Source organism: Calidris pugnax, unplaced genomic scaffold (genome assembly GCF_001431845.1).
Source record: "Calidris pugnax isolate Ruff unplaced genomic scaffold, ASM143184v1 scaffold44, whole genome shotgun sequence".
Taxonomy (NCBI): Eukaryota; Metazoa; Chordata; class Aves; order Charadriiformes; family Scolopacidae; genus Calidris; species Calidris pugnax.
The window spans coordinates 47,407,638-47,425,108 of NW_015094506.1; the positions used below are offsets into that span (position 1 = coordinate 47,407,638).

At 37.9% G+C, this 17,471-nt stretch overlaps 1 protein-coding gene across 1 annotated transcript in view; it reads left to right on the forward strand.

The window, feature by feature from the left end:
- Positions 1–142: 142 nt before the first annotated feature.
- Positions 143–17,471, forward strand: part of LOC106901305 (guanine nucleotide-binding protein G(i) subunit alpha-1) — a 37,286-nt gene continuing 19,957 nt past the window's right edge. The window contains exon 1 of the mRNA XM_014963897.1: positions 143–274. Within this exon, the coding sequence (XP_014819383.1) occupies positions 157–274 (118 nt within the window). The 5' untranslated portion in view covers positions 143–156. The remainder of the gene's footprint in view (positions 275–17,471) is intronic.

Here is a 17,471-nt window from a genome sequence, read left to right on the forward strand (position 1 = left end):
GAGGTAAACCGGGCGTGTGGCGCCTACGCCGCCGTTGCGTTTCAGGTGAGGGAGGGGGGGAAAGGAGACGGAGAGCGGGGAGGCACTCGCTCCCCCCTCCCTCCTCAGCGCCTCCTCGGCGGCCCCAGGCGCGAAACCCCGCCGCCCCGTGCCAAGATGGGCTGCACGCTGAGCGCCGAGGACAAGGCGGCGGTGGAGAGGAGCAAGATGATCGACAGGAACCTGCGGGAGGATGGCGAGAAGGCGGCCAGGGAGGTGAAGCTGCTCCTCTTAGGTAAGGGCTGCCGTGGGGTGAGGGTCCGCCTGAGGTAATTCCCCCCCCGCCAGAGCCCTGAGGGGAAGCGCTGCCCTGAGGGAAGGTGCCGCCTCGCCCCCAGCCCTGAGGTGGAGTCCCCCCCACCCCGTGTAGGTGAGGGCGGGCAGGTGCCCGCCGAGCCATCTCGCAGCCGTGGCACCGGGGGGTGGCTGAGGAGAGGGCCCCGCTTCTCGGGCTCGAAGGCGGTCGGGGGGCGGGATGCCGTCCTGGGAGAAGGTGGCAGAGGGACCGCGGCTCCGGCGTAGTGGGGTGTGTGCGCCTGGCCCCTCGGTTCTGGGGGTGAGGGGGGCCGTAGCAGCCTGTGAAGGCAGGTGGGCGGCCTCGGCTCCTTTCGGGGTTAGAGGCAGGGCCGTTCTGGGGAAAGGGCACGGCGCTGTTTGTCCCGTGTCCTGGCTCAGTGCGGGCCCGAACTTCCACATCAAAGGGCGACATCTCAAACTTTGGACGTGGATTCTGTGTACCTCTGCTCAGAGGAAGGCAATTTTCGGCTGGAGGATGTTTGCTCTTAACGTTTCTTGTAGACCCGAACGTCTCCTAAACTGTCGCTGTAAGATGAAAGTGCAGAAAGCGTCAAAGGAAGAGAAGGCAGAGCACCATTTAACTTTTCGTGGTGTTTTTATTTTCGTGGAAGTTACTTACGTTGCTGAATTCTTACAACGGGAAGTACAACCTGGATGGGGGTTCTAAATGTATAACGTAGTGACTCACATAAGATGCTGTCATGTGTTCTTGAGTCTTGCTCACAAGTACTTGAAAGCTAGTTTTTTGTGTATTTTAAGTGACATGCTTGTGTGTAAATATAGGTGAAATAAGCACAAGAAAAAAGGGTGTGTGGACTTCAATTAGAAATACCTTTGTGCAGGACAAAAACTGCTGTACAACTTGTGGACAGCTGAATGCTACAAGATTTGTATTGTGTTAATGTTGTAGGGATTTTTGCAGTATGTGCTGTATGGCGAAACCAGACTAGATTCTAATCCGGAGTTAAAAAGCTGTTGATTTGCAGCTTTTCCCCTGCTGCTCCTTCCCCTCCCACAGCTACGGTTTCAGGCAAACTTTAAACGACTGCCCAATGCCTCACTCCTCTCGACAATGATTTTGCTAGGTTCTAGTGAATAGAGCATGTAGACGAAAACACTGTAGACCTCTTAGATAACTTGTATCTGTTGTTAAATTCTAAAAAGCTCCAGAAAAGTAGAGGAAATTGAAGCACTTTTCATGTGTAGATGAAGAGATGAAACAAATCTAGTATGCGAAGAACAAATGTCCTAAAATAATGTTTATAGATTTAAAATTTCACTTGTGAGAGAAACAGTTAAAGCTTTTCTTTTTGTTCTGTTTTCCAGAAAGCGCTAGGCTTTTGGTTGGTACTGTGGCTACTCTTGTACACCTTTGGAATCCTCTGATTGTTTCATGGAAGGGTTATCCTGTATGTGATCAATAGCAGTATTGCAGAAGATGTTATTGTCTCTTTCCATGGTGGCAAAGTGATGCTTTGTATGTCTTCTGGCAAGGCATTTAAAATGATTTTTCAGTATTTTGCTGTTCTGCATGGAACTTCTAGTAGGTATAGTTTGGTAGTTGTCTTCATATCTTTCGTCATATTCTGTGGATATGGATAAAGTCCCTATGTATAAGAAGATGCTTTAAACTTGAGAATGAATTTTGTCACTATTTTCAGTAGTTTAATGCTCTTATGCATAAAGTCCTATGTTACGAGCTTTTATTTTTAAATTTTATAAATTCTGCATTTTTAATACAGAAAAGCTTTTGAGGAAAGCATGGGGTTTTTTTTCTGGATGTGGAACAAATATTCAAATACATGTGTTTTCTCATAGAGCTCTGAGCAGTAGCTCAGCTAGTTTGATATTTCCTCCTCCCCTGTTAGAAAGAGGTTTGAAAACTAGCTGGCTAGCTTCTTATAGTACCAGTGTTTGAATTGTTATTTAAACAAAAATTAGGTAACTTTTGTGTTTACTGAACTCAGAATGAGTTTTTGTATGTACATCTGTGGATGCATTTGTGTATTTCATGTCTTAGCAGTAAAGTTTTTCTGTTACTTTTCTTTGCAACTGTGTCAGATGTCTTAAATGTTATGTGAATGCTTTTCTGATGGCAAAACTATTTAAAGTTACTTCCACTAGAGTCACTTTCTTCTCACCGCTCACTTTCCCAATTGCTTGTTCAGCCCATATGTCATAGTTTATCATCTACTCAGTTGTACTCCTACATCTATTTATGGGCTTGTTCTGTTAAAAAGATACTGAAATAAAAGGAAAAGTACAAATTGTGGTTTGCTGCCAGGAAGATGCCATGTGTGAGAGGCATCTAAAATACCTTACTTATATAGAAAAAGGGCATGTAGCTGTATACCTGTTGACCCAATAAGACAGATTTATTCCAGCATCTATAAAAACTGTATTTTTATGTGGTGAAGCTTGAACTAGAAAGCTCAGATGAGGGAAACTGTGTTTATAAAATCAGTCATCAGTCTATTTCTAGCCTTTAAATTTGATTTATGCTATTATGTGCTTTTCTGAAGTTTTTTTCTTAAACAGGAAATTGCAGTGATTTAATTAAGAGATAGATGTGGCATTGCTGTACCTAGACCATGACTTTGTGAACAATATCACTGATCCCTGTTAGATACCTTGTTGTTGTTTCTAGGAAGAAGCAGACATATTTAAGCTGTGCAAAATACTATTGGTCTGGGTAATCTGACTTTCATCATATCTGTAAATTGGTGCATCATTTTTTACAAACCTGACTGCAGGTCATGCATCAGGTCTTGGAATAAAAACATTGAATTCTGAATGTTATCCATGTATAACAATATTATAACTCTGTAATTCTATGCAATTCAATGTGCTGTTCCAACAGCAGGAGAACCTTTTCTGGAAAATTCGAGTGCCATCTTCTTTTTTAGAAATAACCTGAATTTGAGCATGTAGATTGTAAGCCAAATGGAAAAAGTGTGTTTATACATGTAATTTGGTGATTTTATTTTTTAAAATCATTAAATAAATGGACTTCTTTCATTTAAAATTATTTTCAGTCTGTGTGACAAATATTTACATTTCATGTGAACTCGAAAAAAATAAGTGCGGTCTAGTATATTGTCCAACACTAAAAATTTGACATAGGAAAGTCTTTTCCTTAAGCACTTTAATATTTGCGTCAAGTTGACAGTTCCTAAACTTCTGTTTCCTAGTCGTTTGAAGGAATATTTTGTTTTATTGTATTTTTTGTTGTTGTTTCTTGTAGATAAGGTTATATACTTAGTGTGAGTGAGATTTTTTGAAAGCAGTGTATATTTTGGCTGGCCTCCAAGTAGAGACAGCAGTAGATACAAGTTGTTTTCCTCTTTCATGGTTCCTCATCTTAACTTTTAGCGTTCAACAAATAAAAATTGCAATGATGTTTGCAGAATGAATGTAATTCTACTCATGTTGGGAGCTAGTGATTCTGTGTGACTGATCTCTGTGCCCCATTAATATACATGTGATCCAGATCAGGTGTGGATTTGCAAGTACATTTCTGTTGAATTAGCTAAAGCACATAAGGCTGAATTTGTGCCAACTGCAGGAGAACAGGCAGTACCTCATTTAGTAGAAAGCCTTCTGGTACGAGGTTAACTCATCAGGTTTTATGAATACATTCTAACTGGCAGCATGAGTTTATAGGATTAGTGCTTTGTCTTGTGGATTATCACATTCTTCACCTAATATAGCAAATTCAGTGTTCAGGTTCTTAGTATCTTGAATGAAAAATGCCGTAGATATGTCGTAAACATTCTTTAGGAGTGAATCCTGGGATCCAGGAAGTCACAGGCCATATATCTGACAACTGTAGTTATCTGTCTTCCTTCTGGATAATCACGTTTTTAGATTTAAGTTCAATGGATAGCTTTATACTCATGACCAACCGAGCCACTTTGCCGTTCCTGAATAGAACCTTGTGATTCATACTGGGACACTGGCATCCTGCGTTCTTAAAGATATCCATTTTTTTCACTTAAGAGAGAGTACTGCTCTTAATCTTTTTCATTGCAGTTCTTCCTGTTCCTTAAGGCAGTAACTAGAACAATTCTGTTCCGTTGTTCTTCTAAATCTTTACATCTTGGGCATCTTTTTCTAGCTGTTTTTCTTTTGTTGCAGACGTGCATCTTTCTGTCTGCTCAGTCAACTGACTCCCACTGTATATACTCATCTTTTCAACATGATCCTTACAGTCCTTGGCAATACCTGCCTTCCTCCAGACCTGACTGCACATTGGACTAAAAAAATACATAGGTGTTGTTTGTACCATTACTTCTCTTGCCTTTCTCCACAGTTGCAGACAAAAAAGGCTTAGGAAGTCTGAACTTATGGGAGCTCTCAAAAAAGCTTTATTCTCACAAGCAAGTATTGCACATTTCAGAGATGTTGACCTCATCTTTCTAAGTTATGCCAGCCTGGCCTGAAATATTTCTGACAAAATATCTCCTGTCTCACCTTCAAAGGCAACTGTCTATAGTTATTTACAAAGTTTACCTCTTATTTAAAAGCTGATTTGTGGTACCTAAAAGAGGTGTTCGTTGTTTGGGCTTTGTTTTTTGTTTTTTAAATTGTTGGTCTTGTCTGTCTGCCCCGTCCCAACCCCCCATCACACGATTTTCTGCCTGTCTGCTTAGATTTAGCAGGAGTTCTGAACGAGGAGCTCTCTTGCTTTTCAGTATGGTACAGTTGGACTCTGGCAAACAATGTTATTCATGTGGACTTTTATAACTTCATTTAAATCAATGAAATCCTCAAGCCTTTGTACTAAATATAACAATAATTTTAAAGAACAAAGTCAAAATTACTAGATTCCCACAGAGTAATAATCCCCCTTGCTTTTGTGAAAGGAGGCTCATGGATGTATAGAAAACACAGCCATTCAGCTATGGTTATGTCTGTGTAATTGCAGTTTGGGTTCTTTTATGCTTGTCTCTTTTCTGTTTCAATGTTGGTGTAATAATTTACAACATCATAATATTGATCTTAAATGTGTATAAACTTCACTACAAAACAAATGATCTTTAGTGATTTTTGGCAATCTGTTGCATTATTATTTTAAATCTTAATTTTGGAAGTTTCTTTATAAGATCACCTTTTATGATTATTAGGTGATTTTAATTCTTTAACATTCTTAAAAAAATTACTTCTGTACATGTTGTTTTTAGAAGGGGCTGAAGAGAAACTGTACATTTTGTACTATGCCATGATATTAGTAATGGCGTCTTTGCTTTTTGTCTCGTGATTAAAAAGTTTGACTATGGATATATAAAAACTACTTTAACTTATCTTTTGCATCAGGCATTAAGTTGTTTTTTTCTTTTTTTAATTTTGTATTTTTACAGTTAGCAAACATTTTAACCTTAAAAGATGATTTTCCTTCAAGTTGTTTTTTTAAAACATTGTAATGCCCCTACCCTTCCCCCCCCCAAATTAGAGACCAAAAAGCTCTGATAAAGTACTTTTTGGTAAGCTATTCACTCCCAGCGTCAGTGGTACCTCAAGACTACATGTAAGTTCTGTAATACACTGACTTAAGTAGTTTCTTCCTACTTTTTCTGGCAGCACAGTTCATTGTATCATCATTGTGCTGATATGACAGTTTACTTCAGTCCTATGGATGATATTACTGAAATGATTCTGTATTTAAGCTAACCTCCTTTTGTGAAGTTATTTTTAACTCACTTCAGAACTAAAGTTTACAGTATAGCTCCTTGCATAGTTGTGTTGGCACAGCTTGAACTTGGCTTTGTGCTATAATGAGTTAGGCTGTACTGATTTATGTAATCGTATGGCCAAAGTGGATTATTCTTGTGCTGCCACGTTCTACCCTTTAGTTGCTTTGGTCCTCTAAGAAGAAAGACTTGAGTACTTGGCACATCCTAAGGTCTGGCTAAATATTCTGAAACCAAGTCATGGGTCTGGCTTCAGAGGGCATGAAACTGAAGTCAGTTTTGCTGCTGAGCTTGATGGATGTCTGCAGTGTTTCCTGTAATATGCAAATCTGGCAAAGGTCAGGGTAGAAAAATGGAAGAGATATTTAACATGTTCTATTAAGTGTGAAGTTTTTCTGCCATGGAAATGTTGAAATAAAGATCTGAATTAACTTGATAATTAGCTATTAAAAAGTTTTTTCCAATATGTGTCTAGGAGAACCTGTATTGATGAAAACCTGCTATTCTGAGGTTGAGTCTTAGTCATTGTCTGGCTTTACTGAGGTCAGCTGTTCTATTTATTGTGCTTGTTTGCTCAGTGTCCTACTGTTACCTTGGGCTTTGTGTAAATTACTGCTCTGTTATTCTGTAAATGAAACTTAGTTGGCTTCACCTGAGAGATTCTATATCCAAAAAGTATTTAAGTTAGTAAGGTATATATGTAGAGCAGGTGGAAAAATCAGTACTCTGAACTTGTAAGAGCAAGAAGTTTTGAGTGCACTATTCAGATAAATGCAGTTTTTGAAACGGCTCAACTTAGTGATGTTTCTGAGCAGAAGGATAATTACTCAAATTTATTAGATGCTTAAGGCAAAGATGAGCTCTTTTTGCTTAGATGCTTTTGTGTACTAGGAATATATGCGTTTGCAATAAAAGATTTTGAACTGTTGATCTCTTTTTAATGCTTAAACGTATTTTATTCTCCTAGTCCATTGAGTAGGAGCAGACAAGAAGTGTTAGAGTTGGGGATTTGGAAGGTGTTTCCCATTATCATGCCTTTGCCCTTGGTGTTTGCAAAGCTGTGGAGCCAGCTTCAAAATCTCTCGAATTGTCTATGACTTGAATATATAACAGGAGGGAAAGTATCATGTACCTGTTTATGCTGTCCCAGCAAAATGACCTAAAAATCACCTAGTGTCACAGATACCCATGTGCATTATTCTTTGATTTGAAAGTATGTTATCTGTTTGGATCAAATTTTGACTTTGTTTCATTTTGGCTAACTCCTTCCTTGAAAAACATATTTTTGTGTAATTTTTAAATTTTTCTGTTGGTATTCTCTCTGGATTGGGGGTAATTAACATAGAGCATTTAAGAACCAATTCTTTAAATAAGAGATTTGTTGTTTAACATGATAGTCATATAAATTGCTTTCCTTTCCTGGCTTTGGTAATTGAAGGGTCATTGAAGCTCTGAGTAACACAATTTCTTGTCTGTTTAGGTATCAACTTAATAAATCAAGTAGCTGTGTAGATGTATATCTGTATGTTTATAAGGACTCTATGTATTTATATTTAGAGATGCATGTGAACTGCAATACTATATGTACCTATATAAATTGATACTGAAATTAGAAGATACTTCCTGTAAAGCTAAAGGAATCAACACCATTTGTGTATACAGTGCTTCAATTTATGAAATAAACTCTACCTCATTGCTTTTTCATATATGCTTTTTAAAAATGTGGTATTGCATTGGAAGTGCGTAATGTGCTTAGCAAAGGTACCTGGTTAAATCTTTAGTGAAATATAACAGTATCTAGGCAACCAGAATGGACAGGAAGTCTTCACAATCATTGCTCTAAACAGATTGCTTTTAAAGAAGAAATCAATGTACTGTAATGAAAATTCCCGTTAAAGCTGTGAAGCAGGTTTATAATTCTTAATACCTTATAGAATTTAATATGGTCTGTTTCTTGAAATACTGTTAGTCACATGGCTACCTGTATCCCACCTTCCCTTTGCAAAGCTGATTATTTCTTGCATACAACTGTATGTTGTTTTTTACATGGGTGAAGCTGTTCTTCTTGTTTGGCTCATAATACCTGTTGTTATCCATCGCGATCATGAGGATGTTCTGAATCTCTGGGTTTTTTTAGTAGTTTCCAGCAAAACTCAAGAGGTTCTTGCCTGCTTTCTAAATCTGCATGAGAATGCTGGAAATACAGTGCATGTTGTCTGATACTGTAGTGACATAAGCAGGTGTGCCATTCTAGAAGCTCTGTGTTGGTAAAAAGGAGAGTGCTCTCACAGCATCAGGCTGAATGGTTTTTGCCCTTTCCCTGGCACTTTTAAACACTTAATTCAGTTTTGCGCTGGTTTAATAGTCTGATTGGCTGTTCTGTTTGGACTGACTTTGCTGCTAGAGTGGTCAGTTTAACTGATGTTTCATAATGGTCTGAACAAATCATGGTGAGGAGCAGAGATACGTGCCTTATGCAAATGGAGTACTGGAAATGCACAGCAGTGGGTGGAAGAGAACATGGGTGCAGAATAGGATTCTTTCTGCATTTCTGTGTCATTTGTTGTGGAATCGGCTTGGGAATAATGTGAAATTGTGCTCACCTGTGAGGTACGGTTGGTAGACACGTTAAACTATTCAAAACCCACTTAGTTTAAAACCTCATTGCTGGGACAGGAGACAATGCCAGTCTTTCTCAAGGGCACTTTGATTAGGGCACTTGATTGGAAAATCAAGGCAGGAGTTTGTTTTCATTCCAAGTCCAAGGAGTCTCAGGACTATGTTTCCTTATTTTTCTGAGTGTTCTTCTAACTTACAGGTCATAGGCTTGACTAGGAAGAATCATCTTCTACCTAGTACTTTGTGAAGAATACAAAATGGTAGTGGATAAGAAGAATAATTGCCAGCTTAGTGTCCAAACAGTAGAGAGGAGAGTGGAGACAGTCTCCAGTTAAAACAGTAAATTTGTACTAAAATTATAAACAGAATACAGTATGTAGTACTGGAATGTAATTTTAGAACTTGCTGTGACTGGAGATGAATGCCATAGCAAAATTTGGAGTAAACATGACAATTGTCTTGAGTATTTATAGATTTTATTTCATTAAATGTTATTTTGAATGTTCATTGATTTCCAAATCTGCCAGTAATGTACTGCACAAGGATGGACTGAACATAAGCTGCTAAGTCTCATTTAAGCGTTGTCTGTATTCTTTATGCATTAAATATTTCTTGAAGCATTTTGGAAGTGGATTTCTCAGCTGCATGCAGGTTCAGTTACTGATCCTTAATAAATCCCGTAGACTCTTAGCAAAACCATTATATGCTTTCTAAAGCTCTTAAAGACATTGACAGGGATTCCTCTAATATGCTTTAATGCCTTGGTGTTTGCTAGCAAAGGCTGTCATTTAATTCCTAGGTGAGAGGCCGCTTAGGTTACTTTCTCTGTCTCCTGTTCTGGAATACAGGGCCTTTTGGGGTTAGATTAGATCAGGCTTTGACAACATGTCTGAGGCCTAACAAGCTGCTATTTATTTAAGTATCTATCTTACTCCTTGCTTCTGGGCTTGTTAGTTGCAACTGCCTGTTTGAATGGGTTGAAGTTTTTATATACTTCAAAGCTTTCTCAGTTTAATTTGAGACCAGTTAAATACAAAGTCTGTTTAAACAACAAGAATGAAAAAGACAAATTTTTGGTTTAGTATTGTTAACCACAAAAAATACTCTAGTTGTAGGTAGCTTTGTGTGGAAAAATGCATGTGTGTGTGGCAAGAGTATGGTTGAGTATACACATGAACTTTCTTTCCTGATTCAAATACAAATAAGAGTTCTGAAAATGTTTGGTTTCGAAAAAGGTCAGTCTGGATAGCTAGATCCTTTTCATTTAACATCTCAGTCGTATCACTTTGTAAGTTTATTGGTGGAGACCTCTTGTAGTATATGCTTATTCTCCTTATTTTTGTGCATCTTCTCAAGCTACAAGGTAAAAAACACCCTTTAGTTAGGCATGGATAAGGACTGAGAATTTATGTGAACTAAAGGTTATTGCACTACTTTTACAATAATGGGCTAACTTTTAGTATAACTACGTTTGCCCTGGTACAAACTTTGACAGTACCCATTTATCTCATTTACAAATAATGGTGTTACCTGACAAGTAGAGCTTTGAATAAAATCAGTTGAGATATATACATGAGAGATCTTTTTCCTGGTTTGATATGAACGCGTGCACCTTGCTTTCTGGTTTTCCCAACTCTTTGTACAGGTACATAGTAATATGCGATAGCAGGGAAAGTTGGATCTGTCACAATTGTAGGTAATACAACAGCAGTGCTGGTCTGAATTGCAAGTGGAGCCTCAGATGAAAATATAATGTGAATTCTAAGTTCTTTATTGTATCTATCCACCAGAACAACCTGCATAAAGTCTGCCTCTGTCACAGTGGGTAATTTTTTGTAAAGTGTCTTTGATTGTGATTAATGATAGTCTGCTGAGTAGTAGATGTTCTCTCGGGTATCTTGGTCACTGAACCTACCATCTTAGGCCAGGCTGGATGGGGCTTTGAGCAACCTGCTCTAGTGGGAGGTGTCCTTGCCCATGGCAGGGGGGTTGGAACTAGATGATCTTTAAGGTTCCTTCCAACCCAAACCATTCTATGTTTCTATGATCTTTGCATATCATATTTATAGCTCGGTGAACAGTAAAAGGCCATGAAGGCCAACCACACTGCCAAGAAAAATGTCAGGGCACTCTGGATTTCAAAGGTTTATTAGATATATATTTGGAGGTCTGGATGAGGCAGGCTGTATTCTGTTGGCAGAAATTGACAGTAACTATCTTGGTAAACTTAAGATCCAAGAGGTGGTTCTTTTTGTTGGAGCACTCAGCATTTATCTCGTGCAGTGTAGTCAGGTACAATATCTACTCAAACTCATGTTCTAGAAGGTCTTTAATCATGTTTTTTCATACTTTGATTTCAAACTATGTAGCGATTGTTTCTGAACACATGCCTATGTGTGGAAGAAGATAATAACTTCAGTTTTTTTTTTTTACGTAACAAATTTAAATCTTATTTTAATTTTGAAAAGAAGATCAGTTATATGCTATTAGTGAAGTTTCATTAGAAACACTAAGTTTGTGGACTTTGAGTTTTGAGGAGATTCCCAAATCTTTTATAGGACAGTAGTGTGGAGGCTGGCCTTTGATACTTCTAAGTAGTCAACTGATAATCTTATCAAGGTACTGTCAACACTGACATTTTAGATAAACCTGAAGCCACACATGTTTTAGTCACTGTTGGTGTGGCATGAAGTTGCCAGGCAGCAACCATAATTACTATGTGTTTTTCATCTCTAAGTGTGCATCCATTCCCTTATTTAATTTCTGACATAAGTAAGAAGTCTATTTCCAAGTCTTTGAGTTTCAGTTTGTCATGGTCCTGCTGGGTTTGGCACCTCATACAAAAGAAGCTACGGCTATATCTTAATTAAAGAAACTGATTCAGAATTTAAACTACAATGGCACTGTCCCTCTGTAAGACAATGATGCTGTTTTTTTTTAAGAAATCTCTCCATTCCAAGGTACCATATTTACTTTTGAATGTTTCAGAGAGTTTCTGAAATCTGACGTACTGGTGCTCTCCTCTGTAGTGGGACAATGAATCCACAGTATGGTTATAGTATAAGGTTATAGTATAAGTGATGCACATAATGATAAAAGGATTCCTACTATACATCAGTAGCTCTACAGCCAGTAACTTTAAACAGTTGAGGGCTATAAATATAAGAATGGTTTTGAAGAGCTAGATGTATTCAAAATCTGCATGCATTCAAGTGTGTTGCACATAAAATTGCACACAACAAAATTTCTGCTAAGGTGTCTGCTTACTACGTGCATCAAATTCTATGCAAAATGAAGATTTCATAAAGCCTTTGTCATAAAAAGATAGTAAGCACTAATAGAAAATTTGAAATTGCTGAAATATCAATTAATACTTCTACAGATAAGGATGCGAATAGAAGTTACCTTAAGGTTTGCGAAATGGAGAATGTGCTTGTTTCACCATAACCTTCCTTTTTTTTTTTTTTTTCAGAATTCACTGTGTTCCAGAAGTTATACAGCATATAAACCCAAACTTTTTCTTTGTTCAATACTAAACTAATTAATATCGTCTTTTTCACTTGCTTATGTGTTTACTGTTGTAATAGCCTTGGTATCTAAGAAACTTAAAGCATTTTATTGGAGGTCTAGACCTGAATAAACACATAGAATGGTTTGAGTTGGAAGGAACCTTAAAGATCATCAAGTTCCAACCCCCCTGCCATGGGCAGGGACACCTCCCACCAGACCAGGTTGCTCAAAACCCCATCCAGCCTGGCCTTGAACACCTCCAGGGATGGGGCACCCATGACTTCCCAGGGCAACCTGTTCCAGTGCCTCACCACCCTCACTGTAAATAATTTCTTTCTAGTATCTAATCTAAATCTCCCCTCTTCCAATTTAAAACCGTTACCCCTTGTCCTGTCACTACATTTCCTGACAAAGAGTCCCTCCCTGGCTCTCCTATAGGCTCACAATGCTAATGTGAGTTAATATGCGATTGCTTCTTAAGGTAACAGTTTATAATAACAACTGTTTTCTTAAATGATGTTTTATATATAATATATTGACTCTTTTGTTGTGTGCTATTGAGTTCAAACATTTTCTAAGAGCAATACTGAAGACCTAGGAGAGAAGTAATTATTTGTAATTAATTCTTTATTTGTTAGGGAGTTTACAAAAGTGACAGTGATTTTATAGGTTTTAATGGTGCTTGTTCTGTAGAACTAAGCCAGCGTGCAACTACTGAAACCTTGAGAAATATCTCAGATCTTTTATCTGAGTCAGTGTCATAATTTTAGAATCTGTCACTCCTGTGGTTTCAACCAGTGATGTAATTTGGGTTTCACACTCTATTACTACATGGCTCAGTTACTGAAATATTTTCTGCCAGATATTATTCACACAACTTCTTATCTCATTCAAGGTTTCCTGGCATGTTCAAATTCCAGTAGCTATGGAAATTCCAAGACGAATGCCACTTTATAAGTAATGAGTACTGTCAACCTTTGGTTGACTAGATGAAAACAGTTGGGAAGGGAAAAAGGAACATAAACTGTCAGTGGCAGAAACCACCTCAGAATTAGAAGAGTACAAGAAGGTGGATAAGAAACGTGGCTGCTAGGTGACTTCAGAAAGGGGGAGTGGGGGCGCAAGACAAAAATAAATTTTGCAGGGGCCTGTAGTGGTGTGGGTGCTGGTGTCAGAGCATGTTTCATTTAGTGGTCAACCTGTCTAGTGAATGTGTAGCAACAACTTTCCACTGTTTGTGGGTTTCTTGTACTCGCATTGATGTGTTTTGAATATAGTAACAGTGATTAACATCTTGAATTCTTATTTAAGTCTCATGTCTGGTAATGTGTCATGAGGTGATAAATTTAAGAGATTATATTTCCGAGCTGTCTGCTTGCCATGTGCTTCTCGAAGAGTTTACTGGCCCCGTACAGACACAATAATAATCACTGGGCGTTTAGCTTGTGCTATGACCAGTGACACCTGAGGAACAGGCACCATTCATCTTGTGCCTTCCCCTGTGAAACACTAATATCTGACAGAAGACTGGGTAGGAGGGTTGTGGGGAGAGGATTTCACAGTAGGTGAATGTGAATCCAGCAATCTGAGTCAATGTGTTTTTATTTAAAATTTCATGGTGCAAGTCTCATGTTTTACAGTCTGAAAAGCTGACAAGCATCCACTGGAAGCTTTATATTAATTACTCTTGTCCATCCTTGAACTCTTTTCTGGCAACATGCAAGACTGTTCTACTGGTTTGTGGGTTCTGTTCCTTTGTCTGATTTAGTTGGTGGTTCAAAGACAGCCCTGGTCTACTCTTCAGTTTTTATCTATCACTTCTCTTCATCTGTTTTTTTTTTTTTTTTTTCTCCCAAAATTTAGTCTACAACTTCTTCTGTGTTAGTATTGCAAGGAGTATATTTGTGCTATTAGGAATTACTGCATTTGTCGGTTGGTTTCCTCCAAGGAGGAGTACTATGAACTTGAAGTTTGCATTGCTTTTTATTTTGGTATCTGATTAGTTTCTTCAGTAAGCAATTAGCAAATGCTTCAGCACTTACAAACAGTTTCTGTGCTTGGGTTCACAAAACATTTGTTCCAGAAATTTGTAGTTCTGGAATGCTTGCTATGTGGCAGTGTGTGGGATAATAAATCATGAGACACTGAGTAGTTTACAGTAACATTTTTGCTGACCTGTTATTTTTAATTAATTTATAAAATACTTGTTTAAGTTCTTTTTGAACAGAGACCAGCTCCATTTGGAAAGTAAAATAATATTGGATCTGTCTAAAGTGATGTTTGCTACAATTTCATAGTAGTGAGTCATAGAACCATAGAATCACTGAGTCTGTGTATTTAATATTTTTTAATAAGTTCTTGTGTAACTGGCCAAATAGCGGCTCGGGGAATCAAATATTGCTTTATGTGTTTTTTAAATCTATTTGAGTTTTGTTAGCCTTACTCACTTCCTTCAGAGTACTATACATGAGGTCGATCTGTTAAATGAGGGGTTTTTAAATAAGTTTTTTGTTTGGGTGTTTTTTTGGTTTGTTTTTTTTTAAGACATTGGAACATGAAGGTTCTTTGATTTTTCTCTCGACACTGGAACATGAAGGTTCTTTGATTTTTCTCTCTATTTCCAAAGTTGAAAGTTGGCTTTGAAAGAAAAATTATAATACAAATTTAGTCCCTCTTATTTAGCTGAGCTTCATGTTAACTGTGTGATGGATGGTGCAGTGGAGTTAAACATAGGGCCTGGTTTGGGTGCTAGTTATGATTTCACTGAGTGTTATCATAACTTGTGCTCCAGGATCCAGGTAAATGACTGGTTTGGATTGCTGTGGAAGTATTTACAGGAGAAGGTCGAGCCTGGTTACTAAACTTTGAGGCAGAAGACCCTTCAGATTACAGTAGAATCTATGTGGGAAAACGTGCTGGTTCCTATGTTAAATTGTTAAATTGTGCTGATTACGTTAGTGCAGCTTTGCCTTCACACTTTGTCAGTCTACGTAATGAAGCATTCTGGCAAGCAGGTGTAATAAGACTATTAGACCTAGTTGAAGTTACCTTCCTACTGAACCATGTGAATAAAAGTTGTAAGATTAAGATTCTGTGCTTTAAATAATTGTATTTTAATAGGCTGTGTTGCCCCCCCTTTTTTTTTTGAGGAGTGCACAAAGTGTGCAAGAGAGGTGAAAATACTTATGCATTATTAAAACTTTATTTTGTCAAAGTGACCTAACAGCATAGACTCTCATTTAAAACTAAATAAACAAAAAGTCCCCACCAATCTTTCAAATTTGGAACTGATACACTGCTGGTTTTGTAGTCTGAGCAGAACTGTCATGTCTTTTTATTAATATTTTATATTATACATAAATAGTAACTGAGCCAATAAGACTCTCTGTTCAAATTATTGGCAGTAGTGAAGCTGAAATCAAGTATCACACTCAAGTAGTAGGCAATAAATAGCATCCTTGACCAGACGATTGAAGAATATGCAATCAAGTCTGTCTAAATTTGGGTAGGGTTTGGTTGTAACAGTACAATGGTGTCTGACATCTTATATGCAGCTGTCACATGAAATATTTAATGCTGCTTGCTCCTGTCTAAACAGAGTTAGTTCTCATTTTGCTATATGGACAACTTACACTGAGATAGAGGTGGAAATTTTACAAATGCATCCATCAGAAAACTGTGTGAGCTCTACTTCAGGAGTGCAGAAATAATGAATCTCCTTTCATATGGGACAGTGAGTAAGATGTCATTTTCTTATATACTTCACAAAGATTATTAGGCAAGCGTCAGGCATTTAACATGCAGTTAAAAAGAAAAAAACCCAAATCAAACGCAACTGTTTCTATTTTCCATTGAATAAAACAGGGGACTACATCTTCCAGGAATTTACTGTTGATATTAGGTACTCTGTAATAGATTTTTATTTTTTTTTAAAATAGGTATTATGAGTGTCTGTGGTTATGTTACTGAGAGGACTTTTGTGAGAATTCTAGGTACTTGGTACACGCAAATTCTAACACCACAGAGAAACCTGCATATCTGACTCAGGAAAAACGGAGTAGAAACTCTATTACAAACTAATTAAATTTTGATACTGTGACTAGCCCTGACACTGACTCGCTCAGTTAGTCAAATGTGGTGATTTTTTTAACAGAAAGAGCACTTCACGAGGTAATACAAATTAAATGCTTTTTCTAAGTCCAAAATTGCTGTTGAATGCAGGGATATATACTTTTGTCACCTATTTGTGCTTAAGTGCATAATTCAGTATTTACAGATTAAGTGTTAATTTGGTTTATAAATGCTTCAGGTGTCACAATATTATGACTTATGTGCTGGTGTCTCTATTTTCTGTTTATATTACTATACTAGTACTGAACTTCCATGGCAGCCCAGAGCCTGAGAACTATTGCTGCTCTAGAAAGAAATTTGCTGTTTTGTAAAAAGTTTTTTACTTGGATGTAGGCTAAAGATGGCATTAAGCAGCCTTCGATTGATGTTGACAGGCCTACTCTCTTCCTTACCTACTTAATTCTGCAGCACACTAGCTCCTGTTGGTACTAACACTCATTCTACTGTGTGTTGGAGAAGTCTAGCCACACCAGTAGCAGTGCTGGGGAGGAGCTGGCACAACTTTTGGCAACCAGTCTTAAACTGGCTTGAGCCTATCATGAAGCTACGTATTTGGTTTAACAGAGGCATATCCCAAAGGCATCGCTATACAGTTGTCAAAGTATTAAAATATTCTGTTATACTGACATCAAATAATATTTTAAGTTTGAAGAAACCTCTGGAAGTCAACTAGCTCAACCCTTGGCTCAAAGCCAGGCTAACACGAAAATAGATAAGGTTGCTCAGAGCCTTGTCCAGTTGAATCTTGAAGCTTTCCAAAGCTGAGTTTCTACTCTTCAAAGAGCAATCTACTCTTTATTATTTTTTATATATTTATTTTTATATAATTTATTAAATTCTACTCTTTATGTGCAGTCGGTTCCAGTTGGTGTTTAAGTCGGTACTCAGCCTCTTGCGTGGGATTCCTTATCCCCTTTTATCTCTGTAAAACTGCCTGTGCTGCAGCTTCTTGATTGCCTCACATCTTTGTGTTGTGTAGCTCTGAGAAGCTTGCTTCTGTCTTCAGTGCTCGAAAGTGGATTTTATGGAGAGGACAGCAATTGGACACACTCCCCACCTCGCCTCCTTTCCCCGGTAGTCTTTCCAGGATTAAAAAGCACAGTTTTGTGTAGCTTTTCCTTGTCTGCCATGATCACCAGCCCTCTAATCAACTAACTGTTTCCTCTAGTTTATTACTATCTCATT